Source organism: Misgurnus anguillicaudatus, chromosome 2, assembly GCF_027580225.2.
Source record: "Misgurnus anguillicaudatus chromosome 2, ASM2758022v2, whole genome shotgun sequence".
NCBI lineage: Eukaryota > Metazoa > Chordata > Actinopteri > Cypriniformes > Cobitidae > Misgurnus > Misgurnus anguillicaudatus.
The window spans coordinates 25,124,902-25,147,456 of NC_073338.2; the positions used below are offsets into that span (position 1 = coordinate 25,124,902).

The 22,555-nt window shown below is 37.9% G+C and overlaps 1 protein-coding gene and 1 long non-coding RNA gene across 2 annotated transcripts in view; both read left to right on the forward strand.

Moving 5' to 3' along the window:
- Positions 1-369: 369 nt before the first annotated feature.
- LOC129443490 (uncharacterized) lies at positions 370-7,484 on the forward strand. The gene is made up of 3 exons (XR_008644167.2): positions 370-478; positions 781-859; positions 7,367-7,484. It is a non-coding gene; the product is annotated as an uncharacterized lncRNA (long non-coding RNA).
- Positions 7,485-15,219: 7,735 nt separating this feature from the next.
- The window catches only part of xkr4 (XK related 4), a 54,509-nt gene continuing 47,173 nt past the window's right edge, over positions 15,220-22,555 (forward strand). The window contains exon 1 of the mRNA XM_055202087.2: positions 15,220-16,732. Within this exon, the coding sequence (XP_055058062.2) occupies positions 16,044-16,732 (689 nt within the window). The 5' untranslated portion in view covers positions 15,220-16,043. The remainder of the gene's footprint in view (positions 16,733-22,555) is intronic.

Below are 22,555 nucleotides of genomic sequence, written 5' to 3' on the forward strand. Positions count from 1 at the left end.
AAAGCCATTTGCAGTGGGGCTGTAGTCAGGGAAACCACTGATCAGCTGCTATTTTTGGTCTGAGGACATTTGTGCAGCCAGATATTCCTGAATGTAAGAATTTCATTTTTGAGCAGACACCTTAAGACAAATTATAGGTGCATATAATGAATTGTATAATGATATTTTTAGCAAGCCATTAGTCTGGGTCATGGAAATGACATAATGATGCTGATTGGTTAGTTTGTTAACATTATTTAAATGTGAGTGTATATGTGTTGCCTCAAAACTTATTTAGATCATGTTGCCTTGCCTTTAGAAATACTACAGTGTAGTACTATACTATATTATTTTGATGATGTTTACCGGTATGGTGTTTTACAGAAGCACACTTAGTGGTCAGCTGTGACATATCGAGTTTCCTAGCAGGAAATACAATACCATCTTATCTCCCTCTAATGAGCGTAAAACACAAACTAACAGTTTGCTGCATGACAAGGTAAGATAAACATAATGGAAATATACCAGCTGTCTTAGTGAAATGCATTGTTTCTGGAGTTTTTGTTTGTGCACTGTTAGACAAATGGTCCCAAGCTATCACTGGGGCAGTACCGTTTAAAAAGACCCTAACATGTACCATTTAGGTACACATTTGGTACCAATGTGTAGCTTTGAGGTACTAATATGACCTCTTTAGTTGCAAAGGCTTAACTATTGTACAATCCAAACCAGATAACAAATCCTAATTAGTGGATAAGTTGTTCGGTACTGATTTTAAGCATATTTATTGGCCCTCTACAGAAGGTGCATGCTGCTAGGACGTGACAGATGAAACCCAACAAGGAGGAGAGGACAGACTGACATTTGTCATGTTCTTCAGGTAATTATCTGAATGAGACCACCGCAAATTAGGTAACGGGGATACCATTTAATCCATCGTTGTTATATAATTGAATCATGGCCAAGTAAAAAATAAGACATTGACATAATCAGCTACTTGAATCATTTTTTCTAGTTTTTAAAGAATGCTGATGTAATTGTTTAAGGCTATAGAGATAAAGCGTGAATAAGCACAATTGCAGTGGAGTTTTCGCCATGATAACAACAGTTGTGGCAAGCTGTGATGTGACGTCTAACTTGTTTTGACAGATGGCCTCTCTGGTACAAAGACCTGTGTCTCTGGTATTTGGGATAGTTGAGGTTTTGTTTTGTAGTAGAGGAAGGTGAAAAGAGAATTATCTAGAAATGCACCCTAGCCCAGCTGGATCTGTTTCTAAGGAAGTGTTTTTACATTTCTAATAGCTGCAGCTCCTATGGTGAGATGGGGCTATAGTGTAGCATGCAGGCAAATTTATATGATAATTTTTTTATGTTTCTTTGTTTTAAAGTCAACATACAATTATAGTTGACACTATTGTGCACAATTTATTGGTGCATGTTATTCATAATTAGATAAAACGTTATAACGTTTTCTAACCTCTACAACTTTATGGTTGATCTCACAAATCACCTCAACCTCCTATCCAAAGACATAATGCTTACCACAGTTACAACCAATTAGAATTTTTTTTGAGGGGGGCAATTTAATAGCATTTCTTGATTTTATTAAAAATTTCTCTTGGTAAGCTCTTAGTATGTTTTTAGTTTGTTGGTACACAGATGGGACACAGAAATAGGCCCTAGGAAATAGGCTATACATCCTTGGCATCATTCTGATACGTTTCTTTATTTCTAATCTGAAATGATCCACAAATAAGGTCAGAGAGAGCATAGACACTATAATGTCAACTATGTATACACTCACCTAAAGGATTATTAGGAACACCTGTTCAATTTCTCATTAATGCAATTATCTAATCAACCAATCACATGGCAGTTGCTTCAATGGATTTAGGGGTGTGGTCCTGGTCAAGTTAATCTCCTGAACTCCAAACTGAATGTCAGAATGGGAAAGAAAGGTGATTTAAGCAAGACGCCACACGGTCCGGTCTGAGTATTTCACAATCTGCTCCGTTACTGGGATTTTCACGCACAACCATTTCTAGGGTTTACAAAGAATGGTGTGAAAAGGGAAAAACATCCAGTATGCGGCAGCCCTGTGGGAGAAAATGCCTTGTTGATGCTAGAGGTCAGAGGATAATGGGCCAACTGATTCAAGCTGATAGAAAAGCAACTTTGATTGAAATAACCACTCGTTACAACCGAGGTATGCAGCAAAGCATTTGTGAAGCCACAACACGCACAACCTTGATCCGGATGGGCTACAACAGCAGAAGACCCCTCTGGGTACCACTCATCTCCACTACAAATAGAAAAAAGAGGCTACAATTTGCACATGCTCACCAAAATTGGACAGTTGAAGACTGGACAAATGTTGCCTGGTCTGAATTTGGCATAAACAGAATGAGAACATAGATCCATCATGCCTTGTCACCACTTTGCAGGCTGGTGGTGGTGATGTAATGGTGTGGGGGATGTTTTCTTGGCACACTTTAGGCACCATATTCCCAATTGGGCATCTTTTAAATGCCACGGCCTACCTGAGCATTGTTTCTGACCACGTCCATCCCTTTATGACCACCATGTACCCATCCTCTGATGGCTACTTCCAGCAGGATAATGCACCATGTCACAAAGCTCGGATCATTTCAAAATGGTTTCTTGAACATGACAATGAGTTCACTGTACTAAAATGGCCCCCACAGTCACCAGATCTCAACCCAATAGAGCATCTTTGGGATGTGGTGGAATGGGAGCTTTGTGCCCTTGATGTGCTCCCCACAAATCTCCATCAACTGCATGATGCTATCCTATCAATATGGGCCAACATTTGAATCAATGCCACGTAGAATTAAGGCAGTTCTGAAGGCAAAACACAATTTTAGTATGGTGTTCCTAATAATCCATTAGGTGAGTGTAGAGCACAAGACAAATCAACGCCGTCTTTGTCATACATGTATCAAAGTGTGTTAAACCACTGCAGTCTTTAATTGTATATTGGTGACAATATCTCATTTGTGACTTTAGACCCAAGCACAACATGTAAGATAGCACAGGCAGAAAGCATTTCTTATTGGCTATAATAAAAAACAGCCAATGTGGCTGCTCTCTTCACTCTCTTTCTAACTGTTTGTTTAAAATCTAGTAAAAGAGACAAGTGTGATTTCTCTAAAGACATCTATTTTGTTGAAATCTGTCAAAACAATTACAGCGCTTTTGAATCTGTGCTAAATAAGGTGTTTGTCTTGTGTTTCCTCTATTCAATAAAGATGCTTAAAACGTTGTTCACAGCAATGCTATAGAACAGTGGTTCTCAACTCTAGTCCTCGACCCCCCCTCCCAGATTGTTTTAGATGTCTCCTAATATGAAGCATTTGATTCCACTCATTAGCATCCTGCCAGAATGTTTGAAATGTTTCCTTAATTAACACACAAACAAGCTGATGAACTGAATCAGGTGTTTTATATATGGAGACATCTAAAATGTTCTGGGGGGTCCAAGGACTGGAGTTGAGAAACACTGACATTGAAGAACCATCATGTTCCTCAGAGATTCACTGAGTCAAAGGTTCTTAGAAGAAGCATTTCTTTCATACCTTTTAAAGAACCCTTTTCCACTACAAGCAGAAAGGTTTTTGGTTCTTTGGGGAACCAAAAATGGTTCTTATATTGCATTGCTGTGAAGAACCTTGTAGCACCTTTAGTTTGAAGAGTGTATAAGTGGTGTCAGAACCTTGTAAATGGAGCAGGAGAGAGTTTTAACATGCACCACACCTTTTCTTTGACCTTCATTATCTTGTGTAACCAGATAGCAGTGCAAAGCAAACGTAGTGGTGGAATGCTGATCAACCAACTGTATCAAAATAAATTGGCACCAGCAGTCAAATTAAAATGAGAACATTCAATGCTTCAAAGAACTGAAGCAGCACGTTATATAGACTGTTTCATCGAACGCACGTGATACACGTCTGGATCCGAACCTTACTTCCGGTTTCGTTTTTTTAATGGTCTGACTAGTTGCTAAACTGATCTCTTGAACAAATGCCTCATTGAAAATAACAAATGTTTTGGTTTCCTAGGTCAGTGGTTTTCAAACTGGGGGCCGGGGCCCTCTGGGGGGCCGCAAGATGGTGCCAGGGGGGCCACAGTTTTATGACATTTTATGAAATACATTAATTTATCACAAATTCTGTGTAGTTAAACCAAAAAAAAATAAGGCTACTAACCAAAAGCACTATTTTTTGGTATAATAACATTTTTTTTATTAAAATGTTTTAGTCACAAATTTTCTTTGGGGTGCCGCGAAGGAATGCACTGTACACAAGGGGGGCCGCATGCTGAATAAGTTTGGGAACCACTGTCCTAGGTAATCTATGTGTTGTTGTTTTTTGTTTGTTATATAAATAAACTATGTTTAAAGAACTTTGTTGTTATTTATTCTTAGCGGAGTTTACCGGAAGTTCGTGTGGACCGCGACAGCCGCTTGTTTATATTGTTACTGCTGAAACGGTCTATAAGCTCCAAGACACATGGTTGTGATGCGAAACAGATGCATAGTTTTCAGTTGCTTCAATTGCTATTTCAGCAATTTAACAATAACATGACCAGTGTTCTCCCACATACAGTCATGTAAAAAAGTGTTGTCCCCCTACCTGATTTTTTTTTTTTGCATGTTTGTCACACTTTAATGTTTCAGATCATCAAACAATGTAAAACATGTAAATATTATTCAAAAGCCCTATTCGGACGGGATTAGTTTTACAAGGTGACCTCTGAGAAAATCGTGCTTCTCAGAGGTCCTCTGTGTATTTAATCCCGTCCGAATCGGCCATGTCTGTGTTTTTCTCTGAAGACCTCCGTAAGAATACCAGCAATTTACCTACTGTTTTTCGCCGAACTCGGAGGTCCTCTGAGAAATGTAATCCCGTCCGAATGCAAATGTCTGTGTTTGCCCGCAATATCTTTTGAAAACGCGGTTCATTTCATGTTTTGGCCAACGTGATCTGCCGTAAGGTCTTACTAATGCGCGTATATTGTATTTCCTGAGTCCCATTCATTCAGATATGAATGTTTTTTCGCATTCGGGAAAATACAATAATTAAATCAATACAAGCTGAATATCAAACACTGTTAAGACTAAACACTGTAATATCATTAACATTATAAGAAACTCCGTTCAAAGTTGTTCACCTCCAAAATGGTAATGTTAATTAATAAAGATATTACATTTTATTAATCATTATTTCTTCATTTCTTTGTGTTTGTTATAAGCAGACAGTTATATAAAACACGTAGGCTAACGTTACTTTAGGATTTGTATATTTTATTTGATTTGTTAAAATTAAATTAATAAATTACATGTTCCGTCATAATTTTACATTTAAAGCAAAATATTAAACATTACAAACACGCGTATCCAGAGCACGTGCTACTGCAACGCCCAAATGCATGAAACAGACACTCCCATCTCTGGAATAGCCTGCATCATTTTAATCCTGTCCGAATTGGTACATAAAATCACAGACGTCCTGGGGGACACGTTGAAACTCAAACGTCGTTTGGAAAACTAATCCCGTCCAAATAGTGCTAAAGATAACACAAGTAAACACAACATGTAGTTTTTAATTGTGGTTTATCACACTTGAGTTCCATTTCTGTAGCCACACCCAGGCCTGATTACTGTCACACCTGTTTGCAATCGAGAAATCACTTAAATAGGACCTGCCTGACAAAGTGAAATAGACCAAAGGATCCTCAAAAGCTAGTTATCATGCAAGAAAGTAATTGAGATCTATCAGTCTTGAAAAGGTTATAAATCCATTTCTAAAGCTTGGGTCTTCAGCGAACCACAATGAGAGCCATTATTCACAAATGGTGAAAACATGGAACAGTGGAGAACATTCAAAGGAGTGGCCAGTCGACCAAAATTACCACGTGAGCACAGGCACAACTCATCCAAGAGGTTACAAAAGACCCCACAACAACATCTAAAAAACTGCAGGCCTCACTTGCCTCAGTTAAGGTCAATGTTCATGACCATAAGAAAGAGACTGGGCAAAAATGGCCGGCATGGCAGAATTTCAATTCGAAAACCGCTGCTAAGCAAAAAGAACATAAAGGCTCATCTCAGTTTGCCAGAATACACCTTAACGATCCCTAAGACTTTTAAGAATGGGGCTGTTTTGCTGCTACAGGACCTAGAAGACTTACTGTGATAAATGGAAACATGAATTCTGCTGTTTACCAAAAAATAATTCATTTCAGCCTTCTGTTCGTGACCTCAAGCTGAAGCGAACTTGGGTTCTGCAGCAGGGCAATGATCCAAAACACACCAGCAAGTCCACTGCTGAATGGCTGAAGAAAAACAAACTGAAGATTTTGGAGTGGCCTAATCAAAGTCCTGACGTCAATCCTATTGAGATGCTGTAGCATGACCTTAAAAATGCGGTTCATGACCAAAAACCCTCCAATGTGGCTGAATTACAACAATTCTGCAAAAAAACGAGTGGACAAATTCCTCCACAGCGCTGTAACAGACTCATTGCAAATTATCGCAAATGCTTGATTGCAGTTGTTGCTGCTAAGGGGTGGTCCAATCAGTTATTATGTCAATTAGGGCAAACAGTTTTTCACACAGGGCGTTGTGTATTTGGATTTAGTTTTTCCTCAATAATAAAACCTTCATTTAAAAATTGCATGTTGTGTTTACTTGTGTTGTCTTTTGATTAATATTATTCGAAACCTTAAAATGTGACAAACATGCAAAAACATGAAATATCAGGAAGGGGCCAAGTTTTATATTTTATTGTTAATATTTCTCTACTCATCATGGCGTTCCTACAACTTGAACCACTGTAGTTACAGCTGCAAATAATATTCAGAGACTCACCTCTGTTTTGGAGCATTACTGTATTCAAAAGTTCACAAATTCGGATGATCAAGTTTTAGAGAGAGGCAACCCAAAGAAAGGGGAAAACAAAAGGTGAAATGATTCTGTGGGTGGGCACTGAAAATGGCAAGTTTATATAGCCCACTTTAATTGCAGAGCAAATTTTTGACCCCAATATTTCACCCAAAATTGAAACTTCAGTTATTATTCACTAAATTTCACGTCGTTCCAAACAAACCTGAAAGACTTTCTTTTGTGGGACACTTTTTTGCACATATAAATGTAGACTGAGGATGTCAAGCTCAAAAACAACAAACCCTGTGAAATAGATTCATATGACCACACTTTTCTGCAATAAGATGCATGTATGGAGTTTTATAATGACATCTTTTATAATAATTATAAAATCCTATAGTACAGTAATCTTTAAAAAAAACTTAATGACTGCAACGTACATGCATTGATTATTTTTTTGAAACTGATGCATATTTTCTCCAGTAATCAGGAGCTACAGGAACTGCATTAAGGCTCGGCTGCCTCCTCCTGTTGGCCCACATGAACTCCAGCCCAGGCTCCCTGGAGGTATGATCATCCAGCCATGTCTGTCCTTTTTCCTCAATCTCTCTAACTGTCGCTGCGGGGCACTTGGCATGAGATGCCATTTCTCCAGATATGCATGTGGTAAAAGCACTCGGTTAATAAGCAGTGAGTTCCCATTTTCACAACTGGAGGTCCAAATTTTTTATCTGCCTGGTTTCTTTCTGCAAGTTATCAGGCACTAGGACCACGCAACCCAATGTTTGTGAAGTCAGATCTGATCTGACTCTACTGTTGGGCTTCAGCTCCTTCCGTGCCTTAAAAGCACAGACGTGTGCAATATGGATTTTAAACATGATTATGAGAAGTTCTGTGATTATCGCAGGCGCCTGATGTTACGCGGCACAATGACAAATTGTTTTCCAGTAAATTAAGCCACTGAGTTTGAGTCAAATTATCATTCCCATTACAGTGGCCGTTCACCCATGACAAGGTTTAAATATAGTGTCTTAAATAGCTCTCTAACAAATGTCATTTGCAGACATGCTGTACAACAAAATTCAGTTTCAATCATGTGCCTGCTGTTCGCTCGCTCGCTGTATTTAGCTGCCTATGACGATGTTTCATTTTGAAATGCCATGGCAATTAAGGGTGAGTTAATGAATTGTGCAGTCCCTTGTGCCCAGTTGTGGGTTGACATATTTCCCCTGGTGCATGGACTGTGGGTCACAATGCCTTCATCCACATTGCTAGGAGTAAATACAGGGTCTCTATGCACATGGCAGTATACAATGGTGTCCAGCAATGAAAATTGTGGATTTAAATAAGAACTAAAAGAAGTGAAAGAGATTTAAGATTCTTTATTATTATTATTATTATTATTATTATTATTATTATTATTATTATATTAGATTATTATAAATTACAAAAGCCAATCACTTTTGTAATGACAAAATTTGTATTAATTAAAAACTAGAAGCATTTAGCAGCGCCAGATGTTTGTAATGTATGTGGGAATCTAGACGGTGTATGCAAATGCACATCCATAGCGTCGCTGTCCGATGAAAACCACGTATGTCCATTTTGCCGGCGGATTGAATGTCCAGGTTCATTTCCGTATACAGTGTGCGTCACATACCTAAATGGCCAATGAAAAGTTGTGAAATCATGTTATCTGATTTTCACGTATATCCATTTGGTGTCAAAGCTGTCAATCACGCCGCGTATCTCCCGGCTGTGAAGCGTCTCGCCGGTCTCGTAAAGTTTCATCGAAGCTCAGCACTGGATATAGCCGAATAAACATAGCCTGTGAGACAATATCTTTCCTTCATCGAGGTAAACGTTCCCCCTGACGCCAGACGTACGTCTAGGACTGACTAAATTACGGTGCGATTGTGCAAACAAAGTATCTGTTTAGCATAGTGTTATTTACGCTGGGGACATCCCCCCGCTTTTGAAGGCGTTTGGTTAAAATGTACTGAAAAATAAATCGATGCTTAAGACTGGTTTTTTGGTCCAGGGTCACATATGTTGCGTTGTATGCTTATGGTGTGTTTTCTTTGTACATATGTAATAAAAATCATTGTAATCATTTATTAAACGCCCTGCTGTTTTCTACGGTATGGTGCTTTGGCATTGTTCGGTTGAGCTGGTGTTGCAGGGACTGTTACATGTGTGCAGTCGACATTGTTGAGGGTTTTATGCTGAGTATTTTCTTGTTGTTGACTAGCCTACGCTATGCCTATTTTTGATGCGCCGTTATTCAATATTTTTCCCGTCCTGCAATAATGTTTTTATCTGATCTTTTGTCCCCACCACTTTTTAACACAAACTGACGCCCCTGCTGTCTAGCATTACCAAGTCAGTGTATTGATTCATTGTCCCTTCATAGCTTGCAAGAGACATTTAATACACTTATAATTAATATTAAATAAAGTAAGCGTATTTAACTAAGATGTAGGCTATTTAATAAACTGAGCGTATCTGTCAATATGAAACGCGACTTGGCCATTCTAATTAATGATCGGAAGAACGCGTATCGACCAGCGTTTCTGTAAAATATGCACGTATGTCCATTTAAACTTACTTTTGGTCAAATGTGGATTATATCATTACACTGGCAAGAATATGGTTACGTGTAAAGATGCCGTACCAAGTATGACAACGCTACATTTAACTGCTTTTGATATACAGTGTTTTTTTCACTTCCTGAAAAGTAACTGTTTTGGACATACGTGAGTTTCATCAGGCAGCGACGATAGGGTCCAACAACCAGTTAACGTTTTCTTTGCAACTTTCCAACATGTCAATATGTCATCGTTTATGTTTGATATGCAGAGAAATAATAATTAAAAATAGGCATTATTGCAAAGTGTGCATAATTTTCTTTATTCTCACATTTTCTCTCACTCCCATACATTGTTGTCATATGGATGTGCCATATGCTGGTATTACAGTACATGTTGAAATATAGCTTGATTATTTAAAGAAATGTAAGTGAATGTGTGATTATATATTTGTTTATGTATGCTATTGGCAGATGCCTTCTTTACAAAGCCTTTTACGTATAAGTGTGTATGTGTAACTGCACATTAATATTCTTGGCAACTACTTAAGCTGAGGACACAAACAAAACTAATCTTGTGCCATAAACAACAAAGCAAAGCATTTTTTGCAGTACAATTGCAAACAAAGTCCCATTAGTGACACTGACACAAAGTGTTCAAAGAAATTAGCTATCAGTGGAGCTGTTCCCTTTCAAAGTAACTGCTTAAGAAGTACCCATTTTATTTATTATAGGGTCTGATAATAACCTGTAAACAGTGTTAGTGTATAGAACAAGGGTCTTGTTTAAATTGTAAGCTAGAAACAGAATTGAATTTGCTGCGACAGCAATGGGACAGAGAGCTGAGCAGAGTCATGTGTGGGGAAGTTGAATTCAGCCAGGGTCATTTAAAATATGAAAGTGCTGTTTGGTTGTGAATAACAGTCAATTGATATTAGATATCATGTCTAATGATGTTGGTATATTATGCTTTAAATTGTATAGTTTTATTATCTTTCATTTTTTTATGTTGTGGCGACTTTGTTTAATCTCGTCATTGAGCACGCAAGTAGCAATTTTAAATAATTGTTCTCTCGTCCTTGCCATATAACGACTACAAGCTGACTACAGTAAACACTGTATAGGCACTATAATGTAACACTATACAATTACTTTTTATATTTGTGTTATATTGCAAGATGTTATATACTGTATGGTTTGTATGAAGACTAGACCAAGGCCATTAAAATAAACATCCACGTCAACATCCACATGTAAAAGTTGTAACAGAGAGTAACAGCTAAGGTGAGCAAACAACAAAATTTTCATAAATGGTGGATGTGGTGCTGTATGTTGGTTTATGACTTATTGGGGATATTTGGAGCATTTGATATGTTTTTAAAACTAATATTAAGCAGTTCAAAGAAATAGCAGTGTCAACATTTCTTTGTAGACACTTAAAACTGAAGACATTTCTTAAAATTGAACTTTACTTTAAACAATTAAATTACTAATATTTAGTTGCATAACACGTATAGTTGATAACTGCTGCACATTTGAAACCTAGAAACCTTAATCCTTTTTGTCTGGAACCAAGATTTTGCCCTCTTGCTTGTATGTGTGGGGTTCTGTTAAAGAGGACATATCATGAAAATCTGACTTTTTCCATGTTTAAGTGCTATAATTGGGTCCCTAGTGCTATCAATCTAGAAAATGTGAAAAAGATCAACCCAGTAACTTAGTTTAGGTAAACCACTCTCTGCAAGCATGTACAAAAAATAGGTCATTGAAATTTGGCTCCCCTGTGATGTCAGAAGGGGATAATACCGCCCCTTAATCTGCACTATCCAACCAACCACGACACTGCCATTTAGTGCAGAGATCAGCTCATTTGCATTTAAAAGCACACACCCAAAACGGCACATTTTTGCTCACACCTACAAAATGGCAATTTTAACATGTTATAATAAATTATCTGGTATTTTGAGCTAGCACTTCACATATGTACTCTGGGGACACCAAAGATTTATTTCACATCTTAAAATATGTCCCCTTTAAAACACCAATTTTAGGGGCATTTCCTCTTCTGCAAAGGGCAACATGATCTCTTCAAGTATTCTGATGTATTCAACCTGACCCATGTTTCTTGTATACGAAAAATAGGTCCAACACGGTAATATGAAAAACATCCAAATACCTTCGTTTTTGCACCACCATGCTTAACTGTCTTTACGCTATACTGTGGCTTGAATTGCAATTCAGTACTTATAGATCATTTTAGATCATCTTAGATCTTTCTAGAGGTGATGAAAGGCTGAATCTTTGCCATCCTGACTATTCATCGATTTGTTATAACAGTACACTGTAGTTGCTTGTATTCTATGTGCTTTGGATTTTTGTTACCATTTTAGCTGAGCATCCTAAACTTTGCTGCATTTCTTTGTTTCCCCTCTCAAATCAACTTTTTGATCAAATTATGTTAATCCTTCAAGCAATGTTTGGAATAGCCCATTTTACTTAAAAAAATGTTAATTTTATTTTATTATTTTATAATTTTATATAACAATGGACGAAAAAATTTGCTTCCCATCTTTCTTAATAAAGGACAAAAAGTAGCATTTTTCACATAATGAACTCATTTTCTAATTAAACTTCGCACTGCTATTATTTTAATCACGCTACTTTCAATAACTGAGAACAAGTAGTGTGTATATTTTATGACCAATTGCTCTGTTGTTTTTCTATTACACTACTGCATCTGTAAGTAAATCATTTCCAATGCACAAATATTACTGCTACTAATGTGTGGTTTTTACTGCTTTTTTAACACAACTGGATTTAGAGGGCTAAACGAGCTCTGATGTGTCATCCTGTGCTTTACTGTACTGGAGGTATTTTAACTTGCTAGTCTATGAAGCATGCAAAGGCCACTGGCCCAGTTTCTGCATGACAACTTGCTGTATAAGAATCACTTGCAGGGTCTGTCACAATGGTTTGCTGTCTCACTGGAAGCTCATGCACAAAACCTGAGAAATGATGGTTGCTGAGCAACTACAGACTGTCATTCATATCACAGTTTAGGCATTTACAAAATGCTGCCATATTTGATAGAAATGCATAAAGCTTTGTGCAGTACTTGCAGATCTGTCAGAAATATTACTGCAGAATTCAGTCGGTCTGAATCTATAAGCCGCTACATTCATGTTAGCATGCATGCTGCATAACAAATCTCAAAGGAGGTAAACCCACAACCTGAAAGTCTCCGAAATTTTATTCAACGATATTAAACCCAAATTTCCCTTTACAGTAAAATTTTGTTCGGTTGTGAATTACAGTAAGATCATATTAATGCTACAATAGAGAATTACATGCCCGTTGAGTCTAAAGTATAGATTTATTTTGCTTTTTGTATTCCACACTAACCTATAGCTTTTTAAAGATTTAATACTTTAGTTTAAGTTCATGGCATACTGGTTTTATGTTGGTAGATACTTTTTTTCTTTAAATGCTGATGTAGTTAAGAAGTTGCACTTTATGGCATGATCGTTTAGTGCTGTATAATGACAGCCCATGACACGATACTCAGGTGCTGTTTAATGTTTGATGGGGATGAAAAAACTTTCCTGCTGCTAACTAACAAAAAGGAATGAAAGCTAAATGCAGACAAACATCATTAATAAAATACTCTCTCTTCTCCCAACCATTCTTTACAGTTTAGGCTGACTAGGCTCATTTAATTTATGAAAAAATAGAATGATTAGGACTACATGATAGTTTGACTGTCTGATGTCATTAAGATATAATCTTTAAATGGCTGATGTGAATGTATTAACAGCTGGAAAGCTGGGTACAGCTCTCTTCTGACAAACAGCCTGCACAGATCAATAAGAGAAGACAGCTGTAATTATATTGCAGTAGCACAGAGAGGCCAGTCTCCACTGAACAGCAGACGTTTCCTGATAACAAACACAGACAGGCTCCGATTTTTATTCATTTTGTCATTCATGCATTCACTCATAAAAAGAAAGAGCAAGCAATAATGTGTTTAAGAAGTATTTTAGAGTATATCACTGTAAAAAAATTGCTGTAATTATGCAGCTGGTTGCCAGTAACTTACTGTAGAAGATAAAGACTGAAAATGTTTCATGTTCGTTTAACTTTAAACAAACGGTTGTCAGTAAATAACATAAATGTAAAATCTACAGTAAGTTACTGGCAGCTAGTTGCCAGTAATACCCAGTAATTCTGTAATTTCTACAGAAATGTTTTACAGTGTAGTATCAAAAGTATTTTAAACTATATGGCAAGCTTTTAAACCAGAATAAGATGATCTGCTGGTTTTAGGCACTATCCTAGTCTGGTATAGGCTGGGAGATCAGCTTGACAAGGCCAGCTAGGGCTAGGAAACCATCTTAGAAGGATTTAAGCAGGCATGGATATCTAATTCATGACCATAGCATGGTGGCAGAAGAAATAGGGTTTGAGAGGGAAGTGAATTAAACTAATAATATGTTTAACTGGGAAATAAAGAGTGCTCTCCGAGTGTCTGTAATTATCTGCAATTGGCCTATAAATGCACAGGGCTTATCCTGATAGTATCCTGAGGAACACTTTAAATAATAAGTGATTATAAATAGTTTATCACATTAAATGTAGAAAGCTGCTGCTAATAATTAGTGAAAACAAATACACATGAACTATGACAGACACACCTTTGCACCTGTACTGTTTTATTAAACCTTCTTGCTACTTTTTTTTTAAACCATTACATGTGAAATGATGGTTCAATAGGACAAGATTACATTTTTGAAAACTGTAACCACCTCAGATTTTTAGGTGATATTTGCCGGTTTGAACTAAAATGGACTTGCTAAAGCAACACAGGCCGCTAACCCCTGCTATATCTGATGATGACAGATGGTAGCATTTCTGAAGCTCTGAAGGTGGCATATACAGGCAGAGCTCAAGGGGAGAGGCCATGATGGCTTTATTAATTCTGTACCTTGAGCTGGAGATACTGTAATATTGCACCTTTATCAATCAATGTCTCTACTTCCCATTCTCCTTTTGCTTTTAAACCGTGGTTGGTTAAAATTAGGGCTGGGTATTGGCAAGGGCCTCACGATACAATACATTTCACGATACATGTTGCATGATGTATCGCGGTACGATGTGTTGCATGTTGCGATACATTGCAATACTTTTCTTGTTTTAGGGATTCGTTTTTTTCTTTTCTTTTTTTATCGATAGCAGAGATTGAAATATCGATACACTATCATGGACAAATGTATCACGATAGTTAGCTGTATCGATATATTTGCACAGCCCTAGTTAAAATGTGGACAAACTTAACCGTTGGGTTAAATGAACCTGGAAAACATCCATAACACACCTGGATTTAAACAATCCAGCATTCAAAACCAACCGTTTGGGTTTGTCAATATTTTACCCAGTATTTTTTCAACAAACAAAAACATGCAGCATAGCCGGACGAAGGTCTAAGACAACTATCCTGCTCTTTAATTAATTTAATTTCTGTCTGCCATGCAGTCTATTATTGAAGTCAATTGACGCCAGTCCTTATGTTGACGCTTTGACGCCATCTGTTTCAATAGCCAATCCCAGACTATCCGTGAATATGTGGAGTTTAACATCTGACGCGTATTAAGATCAAACCTCTTAAAGTGTTAAGACTTCATACGTCAGAGACTCTTTTTCGACGTGTTTTTGTGGGCGATGTGCACGCGAGCCTTACCTGGCAGAGTCCGCTGGTGTAATATGCTAATTTAGACCAGCCTGAATCAATACAAGCACCATTCAGTGTGTGCGTGTGCCTCGTGTGTCTATTCTTTAAAGCAGACGCTTGGTTTATGTGTAGCCGGGGAACAGAGGGCGTGTCGACAATACAGCGCCGTACTCAAGGGTGCCAATAAATTCAATAATGACGCAAGTTAGCCCACCCAGCACAATACGTCGGATGGCACTGAGGCGTCCTTAGTGATGTATGGACCTCCGGCGCGACGCGTTGTTTATGGCGGATCTTCTGCATAGCGCACGGGCCGTATTAATGCGCGAGCTGTCCATGGTGCTGAATATTTGCTATTATAGCCATTGTTTATTTAGACTCGTGTAGTTTTGTTGTACATTGCAGATATTTAAACAATGTCAAGATTATACAGTATAGGCGGCTACATCTAATAATGCATAAATTATTTTTATTACAAAATTTTACACATACGATGAAATCCTAAACTGCACGTTTATGAACGCTAGCAATCGATCGGTCACAGCTCCAGTAATATCGTCATGCCGCCTGTTCGCTGTCCACGAATGGCTGTGCTGCAATAGCTGGATATTGAACACCATGATGTGCGACCGAAGAAGAGTTGCAAAGCAATGATGTCATAGTTTTAAGTAGGAGCCACGGGAGAGCATATGGTTCGTACCCGCCGCCGAAAGGAAGTGTTGCTTTGTTATGAGCAGGCGGCGCTGTAGCTGGCGGAAGAGGAGGTCGCCCAGCCCAGTGTCTCTTCGCCTGGAATAGAGAAGCCGAGGAGAAGACGCGCGGAAAACGGGAAAACGAGTGCTGCTATAATGGCCGCTAAATCTGACGGGGTGCTGAAGATGAAGAAGAGCGACGTAGCATTCACGCCTTTGCAGAATTCCGATCACTCGGGTTCGGTCCAAGGGCTCGCTCCGGGATCGCAGCCGGATTCGGGAACCGGAGAGCCGGACTTCGTCAACGGGGAGTCGCGCTGCTGTGGCTCCAATTCGACGTGCCTGCGCCTCGACAGGGAGCAGCTGAAATACACGGTGTGGGACTGTCTGTGGATCCTCGCCGCAGTGGCGGTGTATCTCGCCGATGTGGGCACGGACATTTGGCTTTCCGTCGACTATTACCTCCGCAGCGACTACTGGTGGTTCGGGCTAACGTTGTTTTTCGTGGTGCTCGGCTCGTTCTCCGTGCAGGTCTTCAGCTTTAGGTGGTTCGTTAATGATTTCAGCACCGAGGAGAGCGGCGGCGGTGGTGCTGGTGGCGCTCCGGGCTGCTCGCACATGGACGGGAAGCTGCTCAGCGGCTCGGCTTCACATGGAGACGTGGGAGCCCACCCGTCTACACCTCAAAGGCAGGCATCCACTGCCAGCAAGAGCAACACCACGACCAATAGCACCAACAGCGCTACTGCAGCCCGGAATAGTAAGACACGCTCGGCGTCCTGTTCCCTCTGTATCTGGCTGTTGCAGTCCGTCATTCACATCTTACAACTCGGACAGATCTGGAGGTAAGACATGTACTGTACACGTGCGTTCGAGGGGAATAGGTCACGTATTTATCGCTTGTCGTCTTTAAGATAGTATTGATTTTGCAGGACGTTTAATGTAGCGTGATATGGTGATGATATGGAAAGCGCGTTCTTGAGTTTGGACTAGTTAGGGCCTAGACATTGTGTTAGTTGAAAAGCTGACTTATTCTACGATGACTGAGTGTAATGTAATCACAAAATGAGTAAATGCAGAATCATGGAATTACAAAAGTAGTGTTTTTTTTTTCAATTCATGGTTGGGTAAAATATGGACATATCCCACTGCTGGTTTAAATTAAAATGTCTATATTTTACCCAATATTGTATTGAAACAATAGCATAGGTTCATTTAAACCCAGTGACATGCCAAATTGCTTTATTTTCAATGAGTTGGCACCGAAATGAAAAGATTTCCCACTATTCAGTTCCCAATTAAGTCAAGTTTGAATGACAACATAAATGATGGCTATATTAGACATTCATTGACTTGTTCCATTTCGATCCATTATTCATGTAATTATGAATGAACTTTATAGAAAACTAAATGCTATCATCAATGATTGATCACTTTTTATATAACACGGCTGTAAATATTTCCCTGTTGGCATCTTATGGTGCATGAGGTTATTGGCTCATTCGTGAAGATGTATTTTGTTTGTTGGTCAATAGATTCATTTGCACACAGTTATACCGAACACGTACACTGGCGACGGAGGTAATGAACGGGATCACTGAAACCTATTCAATTTCACAGCATCAGCCAATCAGTGTCTTCAGAAGCCTGAATGGGTTCAGATCAGCATGTTTTGTAGAGTGATATTCCATTTACTCTGTGTCTTTGACCCTGAAGATTTCGTTTGGATGCGGTCCAAACAGTAAAGGATGCTGCTACATTGGAAGCAGGCCATTAAAACTATAGTCTAATGTAATAGTTCATATTGTGATTACCTACAAGGTACACTGTTATCAGTCTTAAAGACCCTATTATAAAATCGGTGTTGTGTAATATCCAACTAGAACTGCACTTAGGGTCCTGATGGTGTACAGCCGTTTTGATTTCAATTCCCATATCTTATATTGAGTCATTTCATTTTGAAGGATGTTGTTCAGCAAAGGAATTGCTAATCGAGTAACAGCCAGCATTCAGAAAGCTGAATGAAATGACATAAGCGCCTTCACTTTACAAAACTAGGCCACAACCACACCTATGTAGCCCAAATTTCCTTCACTACTGTGCAGAGATTTAAACACTGTGAGTGCTCTGAATGCTTGAGCGCTTTACCATTCACTTGGCTGTTTTATATAACATCAGTATTGTTTTGCTTTCTGTGAAGATGCTGCTTTAGTGAATAATTTACTTGCATTTTTGCTGTCTTGGTTTTTGTTTTGTGATGTCATCCCGGTGGTGTCACATGGTGTTAGGTGACGAAAATGAGTCTGACACAGTTTGTGTGTTTGCACACTCTCTGAGGCATTGTTGTTGAGACATGCGCTGCACGTGGCACTGTGCAAAAGGTTCACCAGTTTGGGGAGATCTCACAAAGCAAAATGTTTCATTCACGAATAAAGTCAGACTAAGTGTTGGAGTTTACAGATTTGATTTCGAGGGGAAGATATAGATTTAGTTGCCATAATAATGTAAAGAGTTCCTGAATCCTGTTAAGGATTTCCTGTATTCCCGGTAGTAGTGCAAAAGGTCATGGGTTTGATCCCATGGAACACACAGACTGATAAAACCGATAGTTTGAGTGCACTGTAAGTCACTAAGTGTCTGCCAAATGCATAAAGGTATGTAAATGTAAAGAATCCCGATGTCCTAACTAAAACAATAATGCTAGAAATACAGTACTGTGCAAAAGTCTTAGGCCACCATGCCAGAATTAGATTTTGTTGTTTTTGCAATGTTATAGTGATCATATATAATTGTTTCTCAGTCTCTTAAGAATACATCTAGAAAATACAGGAAATGGGTATGTAGTATTAAAAACTGTATAAAAATGTAAAAGTTTTCAGGGTAAACTCCTCTTTCACTTGAGCAATAGCAATAAAGCAACTGCAGGATCTCTTAAACCTAAATAAAATTAATCCTTATTTCTAATTTTAAAGAAATTAGTCTTTTTACTTCATTCTGCTCAAAAATGCTCAAGATGTGTTTAGTGCCAAGAGAGGTCACATTATACACCGACGATGCCTAAAGACATTTACTCCTGAAAATGTAATTTATATATATATATATATATATATATATATATATATATATATATATATATATATATATATATATATATATATATATATATATATATATATATATATATATATATATATATATATATATATATATATATTTTGTACATATTTGTACATATTTCCTGTATTTTCTGTTTGTATCTTAATAAAATTGATTGAAAAATAAATATGGATGGACATTAAAACTAAAACAACAAGTCTGGTGGTGGTGGCCTAAGACTTTTGCACAGTACTGTAGTTTATGTTAACTTACAGTATACTGTTTCAAGTTGTGTTTTAATAGTTGAGTAACATTACGAAACTAATAACAAGGTATTAAGTAAAGTTATTTGGTGTTCTGAAATTGCATTCATTGTCATTTTATTTTAAAGTAACTTAAGATATAGTGCATCAAACTACAATATACATATTTATGTGAATGTATGCAAATGTCTTAGGAGTTGTTGGCATTGCTAGTGCCATTCTCTTCCTATGGGAAAGCCATAATTTATGTTTATAAATTATACATTTTAGTTACTGTTATTAATGCCAATGTAGAATATAATTAATAATGAATATATTTCACAGGAATAATCTCACATAAACTGCTAATGAGCTATTTACTGTATATAGTTTGGTTGACAACAATGCATGTATTAGTCTATGATGTTGCACAGTAGCACATGTGAACAATACATAAGAGTGATTGGGATGAAAAGCACATTAATTTAAATTTGGTCTGCATCACGTTTCCGTACTTTGTTCCATCACTCTCACTGCATGTTCCTGTCATTAAGTATTTTTCTTTAAAAGAAATAAAAATGACGATAAATACGGTACTTCATTATTAAACATAACTTAATTTATGTACATATATTTGACATTTCTCAGGAATTAAGGATTGAAGAAAGATAGGCCTATTTACATAAATCATTCTGACATGGGCTACTTCCTTCTATGTCACTATTCTTCATTGTAGGTTATTATTAATTTATTTCTTCGAAATGTTAAAATCCAGTGTGTGGTTGTGTTTGTGCATATGTAGTCTTCGGTGATTGATACCTAAATGGTTTTATTGTAAATGAGCTTGCGTCAGAGCTCTGTGTGCATGCCACTTGTAGTTGACTACGTGCTGTGTATATGCATCTGAAACTGAATAAAGTATGAAGTATTTATAGTTGCATAGCAGGGGTCTGCTTGGCACTGAGATTGTGAATAGACCAGAGAAGCACAGAGGCTAACGCTATATGATGGCCATAGCTGGTCAAGAAAGATATAGCAGGAGCTTTTGAAGACACTGCAATTCGATGCAATCGCTCAGCTAACTCTGCCACATTGATATTTAGTCAATACAGAAAAAGAAATGTATTGGCCTTTAATCGATTATGATCTAGCTGAACAGGAGATCAAAGTGACCAATGCATGGATGATAATAACCGCTTGTATTAGCTGTAAAACAGGGTCTTTATCTCTTCTATAAAAAGGCAGTAAGCTCATTTCCAAGCTAAAGCACACCAATTAACTCATTTAATTATTAAGTTAAACATGAAGATTTGTGCCAATGAGTGTATAATAATGCAAACGAATGGTATACAGCTATGGCATGTCATTATGGGTTAACTCCATATCATCCAGGGTACCACCCAAATTGTGTACCATTGCAATGTTTATAACTAAGCAGCAGAGTTGCACTTTCAAACAGTTCAGAATTTACACCTTATAGGGTCATATTACTGTGAACTGTCAGGCGTATGCATGCAGAAAGCTGCACTTGATTCCCCAAATTATTTTATTTAATTCTGCTCTTATTTTTAGATGTGAAGTTAGTTCTGAATTGAGTGGGTATTACTATTCAGATGTTTTAATTACATTGCACTTGTCATGAATGGCACTTAAGGCAATGGTAAGTGAAAACAGAGGCAATAAAACTGTTGTGATGACTTCACATACTTAATAAGATATGCAATAACATTTTGTTGAAGCATGCAACATGAAAAACAAATGCAAACATAACACAAGGAAAAATGCTTGTTGTAGCAACCATAGATATGTATAAAGGCTAGATGTCTCGCCCGCGCTGCTGGCCAATTGAGTGGAACGTCCGCATTTCGGTGGCCATCTTACCACATGACGCTCGCTCACTCATAGCATTGAGGTTTAATGGTACAGGTACCTTTAAATGACCATAACTTGCTTAATTTTTTACCAATTTTCAAACGGTTTGGTTTGTTATAAACGTCAAAGATGTACCTATGACACTGCATGCTTATACTAAAAAAATATAAAAAATTCATGAAAAATGTAATAGCATCCAGAATTATAGCCACGTTAATAACGTTCGTAAGAAACCAAACCGTTTGAAAATTGGTAGAAAATTTAGCAAGTTATGGTCATTTAAAAGTACCTGCACCATTAAACTCAATGCTTAGAGTGAGCGAACTGTCTGAGGTAAGATGGCCGCCAGGTGAGGACGTTAGAGACTCCGCCGTAAGACATCTAGCCTTTATACATATCTATGGTAGCAACAGCAAGAACCAACATGGCAAAAATAATTTCAGTGTTAAAGTCCCTGTAAAATCAGATTAAATGACAAATAAGAGGCGTGTCCGCTGTCAGCTCTGAAACCACACCCACTCACGGAAGAGCTACTGTCTCTCTCAATTTTCAGCTACTGCTACAACCTGAATGGATGGCCGCAATTCTGTTAGGGGTGGGGCCATGCACGGTGTCTCAAGTGCATGATTGAAAAACCATTTTAGACCCGCCTAAAAATGCTGAACTCAGAAATGGTGGAAAACTGTTTAACGACCTAATTCTGCAATTCAGCACTACACAATTCACAGTCTTTGTTGCATGTTTCAGTAGTACATTTCTAAAATGTATAATGTTTATAATTTTCAAGATTAACTTTACAGGAACTTAGAAGGCTGCGTGCACGATCTCTGAAAGCCAATGTAGACATTTGAAATCACCTAAACAAACACACCCCTAACCCAATAGAATCTGGACCTTCTTTTGATAGACCCGCCCCACACGTACGCAACCAAGGCAACAATGTCAGTTAGTAGACACGCCCCTTACTGCTGATTTGCTACAATTGTGTTGTGGTACTCGGCCTAAAGTGTTTTTCAAAAATCATGCACCCCACCTTTAAGTGCAATACATTATAAACTACAGAAGTTTAGAGGAGATAAAAGTGTATTATTACTCTCAGCATCTCAAAATGAAGGAAATTCCTTAACTCCTTGACACGACTGTATCAAAGTTATAGCATGTTTAAGTTAAAAAATTACTCTGAGAGGTCAGATCTGTGTTTTACCGTGCTTTTATATTAGCACTTTTTTCTTTTTCTGGTCCAATTAACAGAAAATCGCAGAGAAACTAAGATGTGAACGGGTGAGTTCATGCCATCAATTCAGAGATGTGAATGTTTTTTAGAGCTTTGCAGTTAGTGGTCAGATATGAAAGCATCAGGGGAATATGTGGATGTTATCCAGCAGACCAGCTGGAAGATATGGACATGCATGGCCAGGGGCTTCATGCACTTATTTTTTAAGAGGGCACCAGTCACAT